This window comes from Zea mays, chromosome 2 (genome assembly GCF_902167145.1).
Source record: "Zea mays cultivar B73 chromosome 2, Zm-B73-REFERENCE-NAM-5.0, whole genome shotgun sequence".
In the NCBI taxonomy this organism is placed as follows: domain Eukaryota; kingdom Viridiplantae; phylum Streptophyta; class Magnoliopsida; order Poales; family Poaceae; genus Zea; species Zea mays.
The window spans coordinates 57,358,783-57,379,273 of record NC_050097.1 but is presented as its reverse complement, the minus strand read 5'-3'; the positions used below and the strand labels follow the sequence as shown (position 1 = coordinate 57,379,273).

Sequence of the window (20,491 nt, the reverse complement as noted above, 5' to 3'; positions counted from 1 at the left end):
TCAAACTTTGTTATCATAGCAGCAGACATTTTCCTAATAATTTCATTCTCATCATGACCCCAACTATTCATTTTAAGTTTAACTTCACACACTTTAGGAAAGAAAAGATTAGCGGTAACATATTTGGTCCCAGAAAACAGCATGGTTAAGTCATAAAATATTCCCAGTTTCTCACAAACAATAGTTGCAAAAGTCCAATCATCATGCATTGGGCACATATAAGTTCTATCAAGATCACCCAAACGTTCAAAAACCTTCCTATAGCTGATAGCAACACTAAGCATGATAAAAGTTGAGTTCCATCGAGTTTTGCAATCTAGATTCATCGCCTTATCCAATTTAACATTTTCATCCATAGCTGTTTTCTCAAACTTTTCATACCTCTTTGGAGTAGCAATCCAATAAGCAACACTCTCTCGAATGGCTGTGATAGATTCTGCAATAATTTGTGTACCATCTTTCACGATTAGGTTGAGAATGTGAGCACAACACCTCATATGCAACACCTTTCCTCTTAGTAACATATGACTTGCACCAAGTCTTGTCTCCATTAGACCAACCATACTATCATTGGTGCTGCAGTTGTCAAGGGTCACCGTGGACACCCTACGATCAATATCCCAACTTTGCAAGCATTTGTACAATGTATCACATATAACTTCTGCTGTATGAGGACATGGCACATAGATAAACCTGCACAACAAATGAAAAACCACTAGGTTACACAAGATATAGCCTCAATATGCAGCAATCCAATGAAAAACAACTAGCAAACAACAAATGACCTCAATATGCAGCTATTAAGTGTCCAAGAATCATCAATGAAATGTCCAGTAACTGCCATATAGCCCCTTTTTTGATTATCAGCAGTCCAAAGATCAGTTGTAATGGCAACACGACAATCTGTCTTCTGCATAAATATCCTTGCTTTCCTTTTCTCCCCCTCATAAAAACTCATGATATCCCTTCTAATAGTATTCCTGGTTCCCATCTTAAACAAAGGCTGTAATGCACTAACAAACTTACGAAAGCCATGATGATCAACAATAGCCAATGGATATTCATGCAGTATAATCATGGAATAAAGTGCTCTTCTAGCTACATCTTGATCGAATACATAATTTTCTACAGCCACTTGCCCTTTCTCTGTTGTTGCAAACCTCAGATTACTCTGTACTTTTACTCCTTTCTTCTTTTGATTATAAATACAAGACTTTAGATGTTGGTGCAAATGTGATGTACCATTTTTTGTGATGCCCGAAAGTTTCTTCTTGCAATGTTTACATTTAGCCTTCCCTACTCCATCAACTTCAACCTGATCAAAATCCTTCCACACATCAGATCTGAGCTTCCTCTTTGATCCTGATGAAGCAGGTATGTCCTCTTGCTCTGATGAGGACTCCACCACCATGGTAGGAGGACCAGTTGCAGAGGCTTGTTGAGTGCCACCACTAGGTGTTTCCATGGCAGCTATAAGGCATTGAATTAATATAAGTAACAATCAACAAATTGCTGTATATAAAATAATTTGTACTTGCATTTAGGTGAGAAAAACAATCAACAAGTCTCTAAAATAATCTGTACCTTACAGAGACAGCAGCGCAGGAGCAGGGACTCAGGGGAGGTGGTGGGCGGCTGGGCGCGCAGGGACTGAGGGGGAGTCAGGAGTGGCCGCGTCGTCGTCGGCTCGTCGCAGCTCGCAGCTCGCAGGGACACCCGGTGGGCACAGGGCGCCGGCGGCAGGCTGCAGACGCGAATAGGCGATGTGCGTAGCCGGCTAGCCGCGATGTCCTCCGTAGGCCGTAGCCGCGCGATGTGCGTACTGCGTAGCAGCTTGGCTGTTTGGATCTCCGGAGTGCCGCAGGGAGTCAGCTTGGATCTCTGGACTGCGGCGGGGCGGGACTGCGGGAGTCTGGGAATGGGAGAGGACAGAGGAGAGATGGAGCATGGAGTTGGGCGGCGGCTAGAGTCGCTGGACTCTGGAGAGTGGCCGGGTGAGCGAGGGTTTCCTTTCGCTGGCAGCCTGGAGGGTTTCGCGGTAGAGTGGCCGAGTGGTAGAGTTTGGGCTGTGGCCTCGTGGCTGTGGCCTCGTGGGCTGTGGCTCGTGGGCCTGCGGGTTTAACAGATATTCGGATAATTGGGTATGGATATTAATTTTTCATACCCGTTTAAAAAATATCCACGGATATCAAGTGCTATCCGTATCCGTATCCATGGGTACAGACTCGTACCCAAAACTGTGCCCAACGGGTTTTTTATCCGCGGGTACGCGAATAAATCACATCCATTGCCATCCCTAGTCTGGACCAGGAATAATTAGGGAAAGAAACATGTAATCATATTTCATGCACAGATGAGGTAGAAGGTTGTATGGAATAATAAATACAGGCCAACAAGAATATGATGCCGTGTTTGTATTGAAAGGTGTGAATCCATCTGTCGCCAACCCAATTCGAATGTTTCTTGCTTCACTAGCAAATTCTGGATAAAAGTCATCTAGAGCCTTCCACGCATCACTGTCAGACGGGTGCGTCATCACATGAGTGTCCTCCCGTTCACGTTCTTTATGCCATCTCATGTGCCTAGTTGTGTTCCTCGAAAGAAACAAACGCTTAACACGAGGCGCAAGAGGCATGTAACGAAGTTGCTTTTGGGCTACCGTTGATGTGACCATTTCACCATCATCATTTTTAACCTCTACATATCTCGACTTGCCACACTTTAGACACTTAATATCATTCTCATGATCCTTACATAACAGCATACAATTATCTGGACATACATCAATTTTCTGATAGTCCATACCTAGACCAGAGAGCAATTTCCTGCACTGATACATGTCTTTCGGCATCTTGTGATTTGGTGGAAACACTTCGCTGATTAAGTTCAGGAACTCGTTGTAACAATTGTACGAGAACACGAACTTGGACTTGATAGCCATAAGTCGAGTCACGAAAGCGAGGACTAAAACTGTTGTGTGTTCGTGCAAAGGCTCTTCTGCAGCCTTAAGGAGGTCGAAGAACTTTTTAACCTCTGGAGGAGGCAGCTCCTCATGATTTGGTGGAAACACCAAATCAGGATCCTCTCTTAAATCTTCAAGCATCTCGTCCATTCTATCGTACTCCACGTTGTCAGTGTTGTTGGCTTCCGGCGAATTTTCACGGGGAAAGTCCTCGCCGTGATACACCCAGACTTCATAGTCAGGCATGTAGCCATATTTGCAAAGGTGCCCTGACAGAGTTCTCTTGTCTTGACATCTACAAATCCGACACATACTACATGGACAACGCACATCTGTGCCGGTTCTTGATATAGCAAAAGCATGATCAATAAAATCCTCTGTCTTTCTTATCCAATCCACCGAGGGATCATTCATACGCCAACCTTCATACATCCATCGACGGTCCTCACCCACCATATTTGATGCTAAAATAGTAAAACACATCATTCATAAATTTATTCCGGTACTAAACGCATATCGATCGTGTCACTACATCTATAGGAAAAGATAGTTCCTAAACCCACCCATGAGTGACCGATAGAGCAACGATTTATGACGAGCAACGAGTCAGAACGAAATTTCAGCAGCATAACCCCGTTGTTCTCTATTTGCATGCCCATAAATGGTGTAATAGAGAACAACAGGGTTATGTCACCGAAATCTCGTTCGGACCCGTCATCGTCATAAATCCATAGCTCTATCATCCACTAACAGGCTATCCAAAAAAGGGACAATTCCGGACTAATACAAGTCATATGTGTATCATGTGACTCTGCCCGATCCGGAATGGGCGACACATATACGACAATTTTGCAAAAATATTACTAACACGCAACAAACAAGAGACTAACATAATTAAATTATATGCACCACCTAGCTTATTAAGTTAATTAACCCTACTAACATAACTTTCTACGGTTTAAAAACAGTTAACTCTCGGAAGTTAGTATATTTAATATAAAAAACTATAGTGCAAACACTCGGAAGTTACCTGTAGCGATGCAGAGCTCGATGGCGAGGATGGTGCTGCGTGGAGGAGAGGCGGCGCTCGGCGCAGGGAGCGATGAGCCACACGGGACGGGTAGCGGCCGGCGCAGGGAGCAGCGAGCCCCGCGCAGGGCGGTGTTGCCGCGGTGGCCGGCGGGACGGTGCGAGCGGCCGGCACGGCGGGGCGGGGCTGGCGGGGCGACACGGCGGGGCAGCGGCCTGCACGGCCGGCAGGCGCGGGGCGGCGAGCGCCCGGCACGGCGGGGCAGGGCGGGGCAGTGCAGGGCAGGGCACGGCGGTGCAGGGCGGCGGGGCAGGGAGCGGCAGCGCGGGGCGGCCGCCGAGGAACGGCGGGCGGCAGCGCGGGGCGAGAGGAGCAGCGAGCAGCGTCAATGGCGAGAGGAGATCCGAGGCGCGGGTTGGGAAAGAAACCGACGGCGCCGTTACTTTAAAAAATTAACTTCCGAGAGCGTCGGGTCAGCCCGTTGGAAGTTAACAGGGCGGGGCCCGGTCCGCAGCCGTAAGAAACCCTACGCCCGGTCCGCAGTCTAACTTCCGAGAGCCCCAAGTTAAGCCCGTCGGAAGTTAAACGCCTTCCGAGAGCCCGTCGGAAGTTTAATAAACTTCCGAGAGGCTACAGTTAAAACTGTCAAAAGTTGAATTACTTCCGAGAGGCAACTAGTGTCTTTAGGAAGTTATTAACTTCCTACGGTTCTCGATAGAAACCGTAGGAAGTTATGAAGCCGTAGAAAGTTCAAAGTTTTGGTGTAGTGTATTTAAGCACATGGCACGTCCACACATGTCCATATCATAGATCATAACTACGAGAAAACAAGACTATGAGAGATGAGACGACACCAACGACTAGACAAACTTGTGTTGTGGCTTAACTCGTTTGGCTCGCGAGCTAGCTCACGAGCTAACCCGAGCTGGCTCATTAGAGAACCGAGCTAGAATGCTAGCTTGGCTCGCTACAAAATTAAAACGAGTCGAGCTACTAACGAGCCTAGTCGAGCGAGTTATCGAGCCACGAGTATTTCGTCCAGCCCTAACTAACACGTCTCGCAAAATATTTGAGAGTCGCCACACTTGACAAGATATGACATAATGCTCTCGGTGCAGTTTTTTTATGCGCTTGACGTGTCCACTAGGCCTGAGGCAGGCTCGCATATGTTGCATAGTTTTCTTTTTTTGCTGAGCATAGTGGAGTCAAATGTGCACTAGATGATACAATGGGTAGGGAACTCTCATATCAATTATACATGAGAAGAGGGGCTAGCATGCTAGAGAAGAGAGACTCGTTGTAGCCACCGCCTCGTGTCTCCTTAGGATTGTTGGCGCTCAAGACACCGATATCGGTTTGCTTTGCTGCTCATGTATATTTAGTATAGACTTATGATTTATTGTATTTATTTAAATATGATACAGTTGATCCCTATATTAATCTAACAATATGCTCTCTTTTTTGAGTTCTTTTGCCAAATTGTCCGGATCAAAAGCATGAGACGAGGTACACACCAAAAGGGTTGTGGCCTGTGGAATGGATCGTTTCATTTTCGTCCATCCCTATATAGTGTCTCCGTGAGTCAGCATGACTTGACAAGGGCCGTCTCTTTTGTCATTAAAAGAGAGAGATGATCTGTGGGGTAAATTAGAGCCGGAACCCAGAACCACCCCCCTCGCACACCCCACCCAAAAAAAAACTATCCTCCTATCTCCTCGTAGGTAGTCACTAGTCAGAATGTGGGTAAAAGGAGGTAGCATGCAGCTCTTCTTCACACTGAGGGTTAATTTGATAACAAGGGGATCACGGGGGATTAAAGGGAAAATGAACCAATTTCCTCCTCAGTCTCCTCCAATCTCCCGTGATTTTTTGTCACCAAATCAGCAATGAAAGAAAAATGAACGGGGGGAGAGGTGAAACCACACCGCACCAAACTATTTCGTTCCGCGGAATTTCACCAAATTTGTCGACTGGCGATGATTGATTTCATGGACGCGCCAGCTTGCAGCACTAAACAATTAAGCAAATACAACGAGATAGGATGCAGCATCATGTATACACGCTACCTGCTACCCTGCATCCAGGACCATATACAATGGAGGAGGACCATGAGAGCATGGAAGGAAGTACAGAGCAAAGACGTCCCTGCCACCCTGCACACCTCTTCTGTGCGCCGCCTGTGAACGATGGAGCCTGCCACCTACCGCCCGGTCTTTTTGTCCTGTTTGGTAAGCAGAGCTACGCATCGCGTTGCGCGCGCCATTGGCCATTGCCGTTGCCGGCCAAGAATGTGTGTGGCATTTCACGGTTGGTAGCGCAGAGAGCCGCAGGGAATTATTTGCGCCGTTTCACGGTTGGTGCGCGCAAAAGGCCCTTTATTTCCTCGCTCCATTATCTTTGCGCCGGGAGGGTGGTGAGGTCGGGCCACCGTACCATATAATACGTGTTTCGTAAACTAACGTAACGTAACCTAATCTAGTCTGATCATATGACCAGATGCTTCTTGCTCTGAATCGAGATGCGAGGTGGACGGTGTTGGTATCTTCGAGTGTCAGCGCTTTCGTGGCATTGCAGCGGCAGGTAGGGGTTTCTTTTGGTAGGGTGGGTGGATATAGGGCTAGAAAAAAGCTTGAGTTCGATGAGTCAGTTTGGGCTCGCAGCAGCTTGGCTCGACGTTTATAATAAGTTTAAGTGTAGCTTATTTTTGTGACTCATGAAAAGAATGAGCCAGCTCGGCTCGACTCGGCTCGGCTCGTGAGATGACTCGTGGCTTGATCCAACAACAATTTAATTTATAAATTGTTAGTAGCAAATAAACAATTTGTTTGTTATTTGATATTACTATAAAACTAATATATTTTCTATATTATATTAGTAGTATATTTATTTTACTAATTTGAAAATATGTTATTTAAATTATTTTTGATATTTTATATTTTACTTAAAGCACCAGTTTCAACGGTCATCATGCGTCATTTTTTTTATAAATAATCCCTCACAACTATTTTAAATTAATCTGTCGCACGCTTATAGATGGCCAAACGACGGTCCAGCACGGGCCAGACGCACACGGGTCACAACTATGGCCCATGCACGTCATGCCGGTATGCTGACTCTGTCGGGCCAACCCATTAGCCCATCGGCCCATTTAATTAAATTAGCGTAAAATGTTAAGCCTGTCGGTCCATTTGATTAAATTAGTGTAAAATGTTAAAAAATTATGCAAGAGGTGGGGTTTGAACCCATGCCCTATAATGGAAGAAGGATGAGATACACTGGGTGAAGTTGTCTAACCAATAGAACATCATTCACATATATTTTTTATATTGAATATAAATTGTATATATGTATATATATTTTTGTAAAATAAAAAATATAATCGTGTCGGGTCGGGCCACCACTATGGACCGAGGCTACAACCAAGCACGACACGACGTTCTTGGCTCTTGCAAGCATTAAGTCGTAACCCATGCCCTAATGGAAGAAGGGCGAGATACATTGGGTGAAGTTGTCTAACCAGTAGAACATCATCCGCAGATATTTTTAATATTGAATATAAATTGTATATATGTATATACTTTTTTGTAAAATAAAAAATATAATCGTGTCGGGTCGGGCCACCACTATGGCCCGAGGCTACAGCCAAGCACGGCACGACGTTCTTGGCTCTTGCAAGCATTAGGTCGTAACCCATGCCCTAATGGAAGAAGGGCGAGATACACTGGGTGAAGCTGTCTAACCAGTAGAACATCATCCGCAGATATTTTTAATATTGAATATAAATTGTATATATGTATATACTTTTTTGTAAAATAAAAAAATATAATCGTGTCAGGTCGGGCCACCACTATGGGCCGAGGCTACAGCCAAGCACGGCACGACGTTCTTGGCTCTTGCAAGCATTAGGTCGTTTCTGAAATCATATTGGCACAATGGACTACATGGTGTTTGAGGTTGCTGAATTGGATGGAGCAACAATGATTTGTCACACTAACAGTAAAATGAAAGGTTATTTGTTGGTTTAAAACGTTAGTAATTGCTACGAAGTAGCATAATTTATATGGAGCGCATCCAGTTTTTATTTATGCCTGACTTTAGCAATCACTCCACATTTTGATCTATCTTTTTATCAGTTTGACTTCATGTGACTTATTTTAGAAACTTGAGCTCACAAACTTTTTCTTATTTGGTCTCTGTATGGTGGAATTATACCGTTTTATAATCTCTGTTCGTTCAGTCAGTCGTTGTGAACTCTTTTCTAATCGCTCACTTTATTGATCGTGTTGTACCAAGATATATTGCATGGAGTAAACAATAACATCAGTTAGCTAAATCAAAAAATATTATACAGAGAGCGAAGACAATCAATAAAAAATTTTGAGATCTTTTTTTTGAATAGTTTACGTGAGTATTGTTATAGGTCGTCGTAACGCACGGGCAACCGACTAGTATAATTTAGAGAGTAAGTTCATATTTATGGTTAGCCTCGTTGGCTCGATGAGCTGGCTCGTGAAGCAGAAGCGAGTCAAACTGAGCTGATTTTTCAGGCTCGTCAGAGGAAAGACCTGATTTACTTGATCAAGCCATAGCGAGTCGAGCTATTCTTATTTTGGCTCGTGAAAAGAGTGAGCCAGTTCGCACGGCTTACCTCGCCAACTCTAGGTGCATAGAGTGGGAGAAAGACCTTTATTGTGTGTGCGCGCTTTTGCCGCTCCGGTACAGAGAAAGCGGCTTAGAAGCCCAGCCAATTGTGCTCTGTTCGGTTACGAGCCAGAAATGAGGCCCATTGTTTATAGCGCTGCATTCAGCAACAACACACGGGCCAAGCAGGCCAACCTCACCAGCAGCCTAGCGGGAAGCAGCACAAGATGGGCTCGCCACCGAAACCGTGGTCTGGGCCGCGACTCTTTGTTTGCCAGCCACCGCGTTTTCTTCTCCAGTCCAGTCAGTTATGTTCGTTCAGTGCATGCTTCCCGTCGCATACGATTTGTTGTTTTCTTCATATAAACAGTAGGAAGACGCTTGCACTAGTTGTTTGCGTGACTTATCAGACGCCCAGACAGAGAAACATGTCCATGACCCACGAGAAAAGAATAATGCAGTTCAGAAAATTATACAAATATGAAAATCTTCATTATAATAAATACATACAGAAACGAAGAAAAAAAATGTGATCACCTTTATATTCTCAAAAAGAAAAGAAAACTATATACGGAAAAATGCCAAGCGACGAAAGACAACAGGCAAGCGCAAGCCCGCAAACCGCGGCTCGGCACCCACGCGCATATTCGCTCCGAATCCGGGGGTCCACGTCGACCAAACACTGCCAATGCCAAGTGAAGTCACCGCTCCACCACATATCAAGATCTCCCCCGGACCCACGATTCCTATTGTCACCACCCTCCCTCCCTCCCTGACACCGGGCCTCGCCCGCCGGAATCACACGAGCCACGAGCAGCGCGTCGCCCCGTCCGGGCCCCACCGGACACCGCCGTCGCCTTCCTCGTCTTTCTTCCCCGCCGAAGTCCGAACCATCTCGCGCCTCAACTTTCCCACGCGCGACTCGCACCTCCTACGCGCTTCTAGAACCAACGAAGCATTTGACACCCAGCTCAGCCCTCGCGCTCGCGCAAGCGCGGCAAGCCCGCCCTCCACCGGATAATAGTAATGATGGGCAAGGAAGAGACGCCGCCGGCCGACGGAGGCGGCGCATTCGCCTTCATCTCCAAGGGGTGGCGCGAGGTGCGGGACTCGGCGTCCGCTGACCTGCGCCTGATGCGCGCGCGCGCGGACTCCGTGCGCGCGCGCGCCGACCGCGAGCTCGAGCACCTCCTCGCGTCCGCGGCGTCGGCGCTCACGGGGCCCGCGCCCCCGCTGCCGCCCGTCGCGACGGGGGCGCCCATCGCGGAGGTCGAGTTCGTGCGCAGGCGGATCCAGCCCAAGATCCAGGAGCTCCGGAGGCACTGCTCGTCGCGGGCGCCCGACGCCCGGTGGCCGCCCGGGGCCGCCCCCGCCCCAGGCGCCAGCAGCCTCCGCATCGACCTCTCGGGGATCACCGCCATTCGCAACGCCATTGTGGCGGAAGGGGACCGCGGCGGTAGGTGGAGGGTCGCGCGGCGGAAGGGGGACCAGGACGAGGAGGGGAGGAAGGAGTGGGAGGTGGTTCGGGTGATACAGAGCGGCCTCAAGGAGTTCGAGCGCCGGAGCCTGTCCAGCGGCATATTTGCTGGATTCCGTGGCCGTGGCGAGTTTGTGGAGAAATTTAGGTTCGGCATGGTAAGTTTCAACCGTAGCTATTTGTTTAATAGGATGCTGCACTCGCGCTTGTTCTATCACTTATTTTGAAAATTGGAATGGAGTGACAAACAGCGCTTCAGCAGCAAAACATTGGCATCCACAGCAAGAAAATCTTAGGGATTTCTGTGCTAATCTCTTGACGTTGTTACACTACACATTTCAGTTTATTCATAATTTATCAGTACTAGCTGTCTAGCTCTAGCACACTGTTTGTGTAGGCATTTATTTCTGCATTGTAAGGTTTTCTATAAGCATCCATCCAGATAGTATATTTAAAAAATGTTACTGAAAAATCATCATGGGGTACTCTTTAGCTTAGCGATCACTTTATTAGCAGAGTACAAAATCTTATAGTTCAACTGTTTTGTTAGCATACAAGTATTTGGTGAATTTTGTCAGCAATTTGGTCTTGAACAATAAATGATGCTATCGAGTTATTGAGTACACTATGCTAGAGTTGTTGTCTGCTGTTGATGAAAGTATTACAGACTAATATGAATCCTTTTCTTCTCTTGCAGAAATCACTGAACAAGGGCTATCAGGAATCCAAGGTAATTCCATAGGAAACAATGGATAACAGCTGGAAATATTGTTTGTGTTGCAGATATAGAACAGCTAATGGTTGAATTTGGATACATTTTCCCTTTTCCTTATTCTGACGTAACTAGATTCCATTTGCATAGATTATATCATTTTTGCAAACTGCAAGCTTATACTAGATATACCTGCAGTACTTTGAGGACATAATTTGGTTTTGTAACTGTTCAACGCAGAAAAGTGACCGCGCGGACGGTCTGCGGTGGTGACGCGGACGGTCCGCGCGTGCGCAGAATCAGTTAGGCTTTCGAGTTTCTTGCGGGATTTGTTAGCTATATTTGTGGGATTAACTCGGGAAACGACTTGTAACGGGTCCAGACCTTCCCCTTTATATAGATGAAGTGCTACGGCCGATTGAATCCCACACAATCGATCAAATCAAGTCTATTTATCATTTTTACCTTATGCATTAGGAGTAGTTCTAGTTTAGCCCTAGTTTAGTCTCCCTCTACTTCAAATCCTCACCTCTCTTCGGCTCTACGTCGACTAGAGGCGTCTTGAGTGGCCTGCCGACGCCAAGACATGCCCTAGGATCTCTCCTTCCCGACGGGGTCTCTCCCGGGAGGCGAGATCTAGGTCTGCTGCGAGAAGAAGACCCTCTGCGCCATCGCGGACCGTCCGAGCCCCAGACGCGGACCGTCCGGACGTACGCAGAGGAGAGTCGCTCCTGCGTCAAGTCGTGGACCCTCTTGCCCTGTGCCACGGACCGTCCACACCTCTGCAGAGAGCCCCGCCAGGCGGTTCATTTCCAGTGTTTAGTGCCCGGATCGGCGCCAACAGTAACGTAACCGGCTCCAGGAAACAATGATGCCATATAAAGTATTGATGCTTACTAAGCAGGGTTGTCATAATTAACTTGCAAATAGCCAAATATTGTTTGCATAAGATGTCAATGGAGCCAAAATGCCTTCAAATTTGTAAACAGTGAGTTCTTTATTTTTAGTACAGGTAGCTTTCAAGCCTTTACAAAAGCAGACCTTTTCTCGGGGCTTTTGGTTATTAACTGATAATATAGTTTCTTGTGCTAGTTGATCTGATTACTTATTGTTTAAAATGTGTTGTTATGGTGCTGGAATATTATGCAGGATGTTCCACCACTGCATCTAACTGAAATTGTGGCATATCTGGTTCGGCAATCTGGGCCATTTTTAGATCAACTTGGCATACAGAGAGGTTTGAAACATCATTGTTTGTTTGGACTCTCCAGTCTTGGTACTTGTTGCTGACCATCTTATTCTTACTAATGTTATGGTGCAGACCTTTGTGACAAACTAGTGGAGATGTTATGCAGTAAACGAAATGGTCGGCTCATGTATCATTCTCTTTCAAAGGACAGACCCTTAGCTGAGAACATATCTGACGAGCTTGATCTAAGAATAGCTAGGGTATTAGAAAGTACTGGTTATCACACAGATGAAGGTTTTTGGAATGACCCTGCAAAGTACAAGATCTCAGACAACAGACGGCATGTTGCTATTGTCACCACAGCAAGCCTTCCATGGATGACAGGAACAGCAATCAATCCATTGTTTCGTGCTGCATATCTGGCAAGAAGTGCAAAGCAAAAGGTGACATTGGTGGTCCCATGGCTCTCTAAGTCAGATCAAGAATTGGTTTACCCAAATAACATCACCTTCAGTTCGCCAGAAGAGCAAGAAACTTATATAAGGAACTGGCTGCAGGAAAGAATAGGCTTTGAAGCAAACTTTAAGATATCCTTTTATCCTGGCAAGGTAAACACACAATCTTTCTGATCCCACTGTTTATGTTCTGAGTCCTAGTATACTATCTTGCTTTCCCACCCCTGGGATTTCATTACTCATGAGATGTTATTTCTGCAGTTCTCAAAAGAGCGCCGCAGCATTATTCCTGCTGGGGATACTTCACAGTTCATCTCCTCAAAAGAAGCTGATATAGCGATTTTAGAAGAACCGGAGCATCTCAACTGGTATCATCATGGGAAGCGTTGGACTGATAAGTTCAATCATGTCATCGGTGTAGTTCATACAAATTACTTGGAATATATCAAGAGAGAGAAAAATGGTGCTATTCAGTCTTTTCTTGTTAAACATATCAATAACTGGGTGACTAGAGCATACTGCCATAAGGTATTTGTTTAGGTCAGTTTTTGTGTTAAATTCCTGCTCATGAGAACTCAGCTAATAATGGGTGCGTGCAGGTTTTACGTCTTTCTGCTGCAACTCAAGATCTACCGAGGTCTGTTGTTTGTAACGTACATGGTGTAAATCCGAAGTTTCTTAATGTTGGTGAGAAAATAGCAGCTGATAGGGAGTGTGGACAGAAGGTCTTTTCTAAGGGAGCATATTTCCTTGGTAAGATGGTGTGGGCTAAAGGATATAGAGAGCTGATTGATTTATTATCCAAACACAAAAACGACCTGGAAGGATTCATGATAGATGTATATGGAAATGGCGAGGACTCTGAAGCTGTCCAGAACGCTGCTAGGAAATTTGATTTGAACATCAATTTTTTCAAGGGAAAGGACCATGCAGATGATTCACTCCATGGGTGAGGTTCTACGAAGCATCAAAGCTACTAAAACGACATCACTTTTATCTTGATCTTGTCCTATGCAAATTGCTGATTCAGGTATCTGTTTTCTTCTGTTGAATTTTCAGGTACAAGGTTTTTGTCAATCCAAGTGTTAGTGATGTGCTATGCACAGCAACAGCTGAGGCCCTTGCAATGGGGAAATTTGTAGTCTGTGCAGATCATCCATCAAACGATTTTTTTAAGTCATTCCCTAACTGCTTAACATATAGAACTTCAGCCGAATTTGTTGCTCGTGTCAAAGAAGCCATGGCTACTGAACCTCAACCTCTGACCTCAGAGCAACGGTACAGTTTGTCATGGGAAGCGGCGACTGAGAGGTTTATGGAATACTCAGAGCTTGACAAAGTTCTGAACAGAAATGGTCACCCTGGACGAAATGGGAAGGTTAACAAAGCAAGAAAGATACCGTTACTTCCTAAATTGTCAGATGTGGTGGATGGGGGACTGGCATTTGCTCATCACTGCCTGACTGGTAACGAAATCCTCAGATTAGCGACGGGAGCAATTCCTGGTACACGTGACTATGATAAACAGCAGTGCATGGATCTGAACCTGCTGCCTCCTCAAGTTCAACACCCTGTATATGGCTGGTGATCAAACCAGTTCACATTGAACTATGTATAGTCGTAGGATGTACATATTAAGTGATCCAGTTCCTGTGTACTGACAGGAGCATGAACTTTTGTAGAGTCTTGGTAATTCCTAGGGTCCATCGGGAACCTGCCTTGTTGCACTCTTTGATTGTAATTATACTCCTTTTCGCTATCCAAATAGGTTAGTTATGTAGTTGAATGATCTTTAATCTGAGGTATGCGTATACACATAATTACCAGTGCCTGTACTCTGAAGTCTTATGGGACAGCAAGGATTGTGACTTGTTTCGGTTTCCTCTGCCATGCCCCATAGTTTGTTCGGAAAACTGTCTGTAGGTGTGAAAAGGGATAGAGTTTAACTTGCTGTGACTAGCTGAAGCAACCATACTCAAACTGAAGACTCGGTGACGAGATAAATTAAGACATTATTGATTCGAGAAGTACTTTCATTTCCTTACTAACCTATGATGCAATGAAAAGTTGGAATTCTCTCGATCAAGGAAGTTGGGTCTTCTTTCTATTATTTGGTATGTATCCTAACTACGGTCCTTAATCTTCAGATTTCCTGTGGCTCATGTTACAATATTGTCTGTGTGGTTGAGGGACCCTGGCACATTTATCTTTGCTACATTTAGTTTTTGTTTATTCTTTTTCTTATTCTGCATTTTTTCTTCTGGTGCTATAGATGAAAACAGTCCAGTCTAAGACCCATCATCTATATGTTAGCTTGTAGACTGGAGCCAAGGGTATGAAGGTATAGAAGGAAACACAAGCATGATGCTGAGTTGCTGGACCCAAGACGGGTGTATATATATTGGCAACTTAGGGCCTTTGGAAGCACCTAGTTTTAAAAAAATGATTTATAAAAATTAGAGTAGTTTTAAACATACCTGTTTTTTGTCCTAATTTTATAGAAATTAGATTATCAGTTTCTTAAAACCAAGAAGCTAGTCTATCTTAGCTAAAACCAGTTTTTGTGCGTTTAATTATATCATGTCCTTGATTTCGTGGAATTTATATCTATTGGCACTGCTTCCATTTAAATAGAGGAAGGGTAGGGTAGTCATTGTATATCAAAAACTAGAAATTGTACATGAAAGCCAAAATGTTTAGGCTGCTCACGGCTGGAGTTTTTAGGACTACTCCTTCAAGTAATGATGCTAACATCTTTGAATAAAACCTAGCAGCGAACATTTTAAATCATGGCAGTAAATGGTGCATATAGAGTACACAACTTTGTCTATGATCATTCCACGGTTCCACCTCTTTGATCTTATTTGAGTTAGAAAGCCAAAGCCCCAGCACATAATTTGACACGTATTCGTTCTTAGAAGTTAACTAACACACCGCTGAAGGAAATTTTCTATTGCTTTGATCTATTGTATCTGGCCTTTTCGAAAGTTTATCCTCAAAAAGGCCAGTCTATTTGTTCACGTACTGAGCAAACTTGGCGTTAGTGGTTGACTGTGCATAGTTGAATCAAGTAATTGCTTTATCACAGCCAATTTTGCACGCCATATGCGCTATCTTTCGCAAATTCTATACTCAAAAGGAAAGTCTTGTATGCTGCCTTGCCTGTAGAACTTGGTGTTTACTGGTTGGCAGTGCAAAGTTCCACTAACGAGTTTCTTCCTTTGTGCAAAACTTCCATGCTTGTCACACTGTCGTTGTGCCCATAACGGACCGTTGATAATGAAATGCACCGACGACACTTGTAAGTTGTAACACGGCACATCGCGCCTCCTTATTGACACGGAAAGTTAGCATAAGCAAAAGAATTTATAGTTGATAGATCTTAAGAAGGATTTATAGTTGGAAAGTTTGCATAAGCAAAAGAGACGCTGTTGGCGAGACGACCTTTACGTGAGTTGTCATGAGATCTGTTTTTGAGACGAATATTTGATATGCTTTGGGAACTTAATTTCACGTATATCTGTTGCTTTAACATCACACCGGCCTAGCTTGGAAGAATGACACTTGGCTCACTGTTTTCTTTAGCACACTGCTACACATTGAGATGTAATTTGTTTTTCTTCCTTGTATCTCGAAGAATATCAATTTTTTTTTTTGGCCTGCCGAGAGAGGTTAATTGGTGGAAGACAGTGAAGTTTTACCACCAGCATCGTAATTAACGACTTGTACAAATCGAAGAATTAGTCACTTGCTGTGCATGCGCATCTAGCATTGTACTAATTGATATCGACTTACTTTTATCCCATTTACCAAATGCTTCTGATACATGTATTCCCCACCACGCCAAATATAGAACATCACTAGTCAAGTCCCACCGAAAAGATCGCCGGCAACGCATATATATTGTGCATCCATATTAACTTGTGCAGCCATGCATCTAGACGTTCAGAGCCATCCGATCTTCGATATGTGCGAATTAGATAGCTATGAACGTCTGGATGCACGGTTAATTAGGATATATTTTTGCCGCCACAGGACCGTCTGCTAGCTTTCTCAGCTCACAGCATCGATAGCCGCAATATCCTTGTCGTCAGCGTTGTTCTCATGGTCGTTGTTCTTGACGAAGCGGGCAAGTCGCGCAAGGGTACCGACAGATTCCGTGATCTGCTTCGCCTTGGTCACCAGGTCCGAGAGCAGAGACGCGACAACAGCGACGTGCATCGCCTGCGCCAGGTCCGCGTCCTCTAGCTCGTCCCTGAGGTCCTTGGCCGCTTTGGCTGCCGCGGACATGTGAGCGTTGGCCGGGGACGGCGGCACGGCCATCGTCCGCATCGCCGCCGAGAGCTCGCGGAGCGCCTTGGCCGAGTGCAGGCTCATCTGGCGGCACGCTGTTCGAACCTCCGAGCGTAGCTCGGGCCGCGCTTCAGGGTACTGTGAATAATGGGCAGGGAGAAAGAAAGCCTGCAGGTGATGAGCATGCACCGCGCGTGTTTCTACTGTGTGTGTAATGCATTGGTCACGAGATGGATGGACCTGCAGCAGCAGTTACGTACCTCGGTTCTTGTGAGGGTGATGACGTAGGAAGCGAGAGCCTCCATTGAGGAAGCGCACTGGCGAGAGAGAGCGCCGAGCTTCTGGTACTGGCTCCATGGGTGCCGGAACTTGAACTTGCCATGGCAGGGCTCCCACTTGGCAAAATTGCACTGCGGTTTCGGGAACACATACCATTAATTATTGGATCGTATTGTTGTAGTATAACTTTTTGTACATAATTCATTTGGCGCTAGCTCTGCATAAATTTGCACACATATGTGCATGGTTTGCAAATTAAAGTGAGGTGAGCTTATTAATTACCAAAGAGTCTTCGGTGGCCTTGGAATTGAGGACGCTCTTGTACACTTGGAGGAAGGGTTTTGCTTCCAAATTCTCGAACGTGGCGTTCTCTCTGAAGCATTCAGACTCGAGTCCTGCGCACGTACGTAAACATGTAAGGAGAGCTTTTAGTCCCAAATTAAACTCTAGTATATACGTATGAAACTTGTTCGATCGAGTGCATGGTAGCTAGGTACCTTCAAAGAACTCGGCCAGCTTGTTGAGGTTTCCGATGGCGAGCCTGTGGAGGTCCTCCCCGGCCCAGACCGGGAAGACGAAGACGGTGGTGCAGAGGCATGTGCCGACGCCGACGACGATGGTGGAGAAGCGCTGGTGGGCGAGGCGGATGAGCTCGTCGACGCGGTAGCTGGACACGGCCACCAGGCTGAAGGTGAGGATGAAGATGGTCACGCCGTAGTCGTACCGCGCCTTCACCTCCGGGATGAACCGCGAGAACGTCGCCGCCGACGCTGCAATAATACATAGTGCATGGTGACGACTGACGACGACTGTCGACGACTCGTGTGTCAAGAAAGCAACGGCGGCCACCGTACGTACGTACGTGCACGGCTGGCCAACCGCTCTTGCTTAGCTTCGCGCATGGCGAACATGCGTACGTGCGTGGTAAAAATGGTCTACAGGCACGGGAGGGTAATAAACGTGCATGGCCGACGCAAATTAATAAATTAATCGTGTACGTACAGAGCAAGAAGACGAAGACGGCGAGCAGCACGGGCTCGGCCTTGTCGCCGCACAGGTAGGCCACCTTGTGAGCCCCGACGGCGATGAAGCCGGCGGCCAGCGTCCCGCACGCTCTGTTCAGGCCTTTGCTCAGCGTGCCACCTGCCACACACATACATGACATGAACACACCCCGCGCGCACCAAGAACTCGTCACCATATATTTATTGTTTCTACAGTTCTACTGTGTGAAACTGTGAATAATGGCTGCTTGTAACGCAACACAGCTACTATATACGTGTGCGTATATACGTACACAGCATGTATATATACACTAATATATCTACAACGACCTGCTCACGATCGATCGGCTAGTTAGCTGCTTGTGTGTATATACGTGCGACGGAACGATCCGTACCACGACGTACGTACGTACGTACCGACGGTGTACTCCATGACGACGACGACGGTGAGCACGGCCCACATGGTGGACACCCCCCAGTTGTTGAAGAGCGGCCTGACGTAGTAGAGCACGGACACGAGCGTGAGCGCCAGGCCGACCTTGATGGAGTGCGCCACCCGCCGGGGGTCGTCCCTCGCGATCCTGCCCAGCTTGCGGGCGAACCCGACGACCTTGCCCCAGAGCATGCCCGCCGCCGAGCACAGCAGCTCCCAGCACCTCGCCCGCCGGAACGACCCGCCGCCGCCGCTTCCATTGACGACACCGCTCTCCATCTCATCAATCTCCATGACGGACGCTCGATCGGGGAACGGCGGTAGAGCCAGCTAGCTAGCTCTAGCCTGGTGAATTAATGACGACGACAGTGGGGCGGTAGGCAGGCTCTACTAGATGTGGTGCCGCGCGTGCGTGGTGCATGTCTCCATTGAGGCGCGGGCACGGAGGGCTTATATAAGCGGAGCTGCGGAGGGGAGGAGGAGATCAACCGGCCGGCAGCGGCTTCGGGATAACGGGGCACCGCAACACGGCAGCCAAAAGCGTGTGCGTGTGCCGTGGCCGCCGGCCTTTTTGTGCGGAATCTTGGCTCGCGACGACGTCGATCGGTCGGTGCGAGAGCCTAGAGCTCTCTTTCGTGTCGCAGTTCCGCTTGCTGCTGCTGCCTTGCTTGTTTCTCGCCACCACGCCGCGTGGGTGGTTGCTCTTGCCCTGTTCATGTGCCCAACTGCGCAAACTCGAAGGCAGCCATGCCTAGGCATGCACGCATGCCGGGTCGTTTGAGCTGGCTGCGACCTGTCTTCTGATTCAGGTCTGTGGCGTCTCCTGTCGACGAGGACGATTGTCCTTGTCCTTGTGCAGTGGCAGGGCATGCAAGGCCGCAACACGTACGTACGGTGAGATTGTGCATATGCATGCAGGCGAAGAACAACACAGATCGATCTCTTTTGACCTGTGTACACATGTCTGCAGCTGCTGGTCGGTCGGACGAGGTAGAACGCATCTTGGTCTTGTTGCCTTTCAGCGGCCGCCGCACAAACGCACGGCATGACTGCACCTATATACGATCGATGACTCATCTATGATCTGTACGGAGTAGTGGTACGACGTCTCTGAAACAGATCCCCACCCTCTGACTTCTCAATATATATAGATTATAAATGCGATGAGCGGCGCCCAAAGGATTTCTTTGATTTTAAAAAACACCTCCTTTAGCACCTGTGGCACTGGCATGTACTAGAAGCCATTCTGCGCACCATTTTTTATTAAAAAGAACCACGCCGAAAGGAAAAAGGTGAGGTCATGGTTTTTGCTGTACGCATGCATGCCGCCCCCCTGCTACTACGCAACTAGGCTACGGCTAGCAATCGAGACGCCACATGACTTATCAATCTACCTCTTTTTGCTTGATTTTAGGTACACCTCAAATGTAGCTTATCACATTGATATACTATAATCCTATTAAAGGCTGGTTTAGAAATTTACTATAATCCTATTAAAGGCTGGTTTAGAAATTTAGGGTGTGTTTGGTTGCATGCATAAGGAGTGATAAAACGGGACGGCTGCAGTTTATATAATGTTTGGATGAGAGTCACGCAGGGTCGAGGTAAACACCGAACAATTTTTTTGTGACAGCGTGCTTTTAAAAAATCGAGGGGACGATGTCGCCTCCCGTCTCATCCTACTTTGATATCAAACCAAATATATTATTAATTCCTCTTTAAGATTTCCGATAACTTCCTAGAGAGGATTTAAGTTTCTAAACTAGCCCTAAAAAACAATCTCGTTAAAACATTAGTTCAAGCATGCACTTCTATTCTGCCGGGACGCCAAATTTATGAGCCTTGTTCAATGCATTTGCACTAGGGATATATGGATCCCGATGTTAAAAAAGACTCCCAAAGATCCCATATGAATATTCGTTTTAATGTCACACTATATTCGGATTTGCTTCCTATGACTTTTTCCTATCCGATTCTAAATTTATATTAAAAATGCAAAACACTCCTGCATCATCT

The 20,491-nt window shown here is 46.4% G+C and overlaps 2 protein-coding genes across 3 annotated transcripts; one reads left to right on the top strand and one right to left on the bottom strand.

Moving 5' to 3' along the window:
- The first annotated feature begins 9,345 nt into the window (after window positions 1–9,345).
- Window positions 9,346–14,347, top strand: LOC103646485 (digalactosyldiacylglycerol synthase 1, chloroplastic). Its single transcript, XM_008671211.1, has 7 exons — window positions 9,346–10,268; window positions 10,808–10,840; window positions 11,972–12,059; window positions 12,144–12,619; window positions 12,728–12,994; window positions 13,066–13,415; window positions 13,526–14,347. The coding sequence occupies exons 1-7, from the start codon at window positions 9,660–9,662 to the stop codon at window positions 14,052–14,054; spliced, it is 2,352 nt and encodes a 783-aa protein (XP_008669433.1). The 5' UTR covers window positions 9,346–9,659; the 3' UTR covers window positions 14,055–14,347.
- A 1,720-nt stretch (window positions 14,348–16,067) lies between these two features.
- On the bottom strand, window positions 16,068–18,913 carry LOC100037822 (aluminum-induced transporter). 2 transcript variants are annotated; one of them, NM_001112522.2, is made up of 6 exons: window positions 18,460–18,888; window positions 18,041–18,181; window positions 17,536–17,808; window positions 17,321–17,433; window positions 17,020–17,169; window positions 16,068–16,897 (listed from the first exon to the last, which is right to left on the bottom strand). In NM_001112522.2, the coding sequence occupies exons 1-6, from the start codon at window positions 18,767–18,769 to the stop codon at window positions 16,520–16,522; spliced, it is 1,365 nt and encodes a 454-aa protein (NP_001105992.2). In that variant the 5' UTR covers window positions 18,770–18,888; the 3' UTR covers window positions 16,068–16,519. The 2 variants fall into 2 exon arrangements, with proteins under 2 accessions (NP_001105992.2, XP_020402915.1); XM_020547326.3 differs by having other exon boundaries at window positions 16,199–16,927; window positions 18,460–18,913.
- Window positions 18,914–20,491: the final 1,578 nt, after the last annotated feature.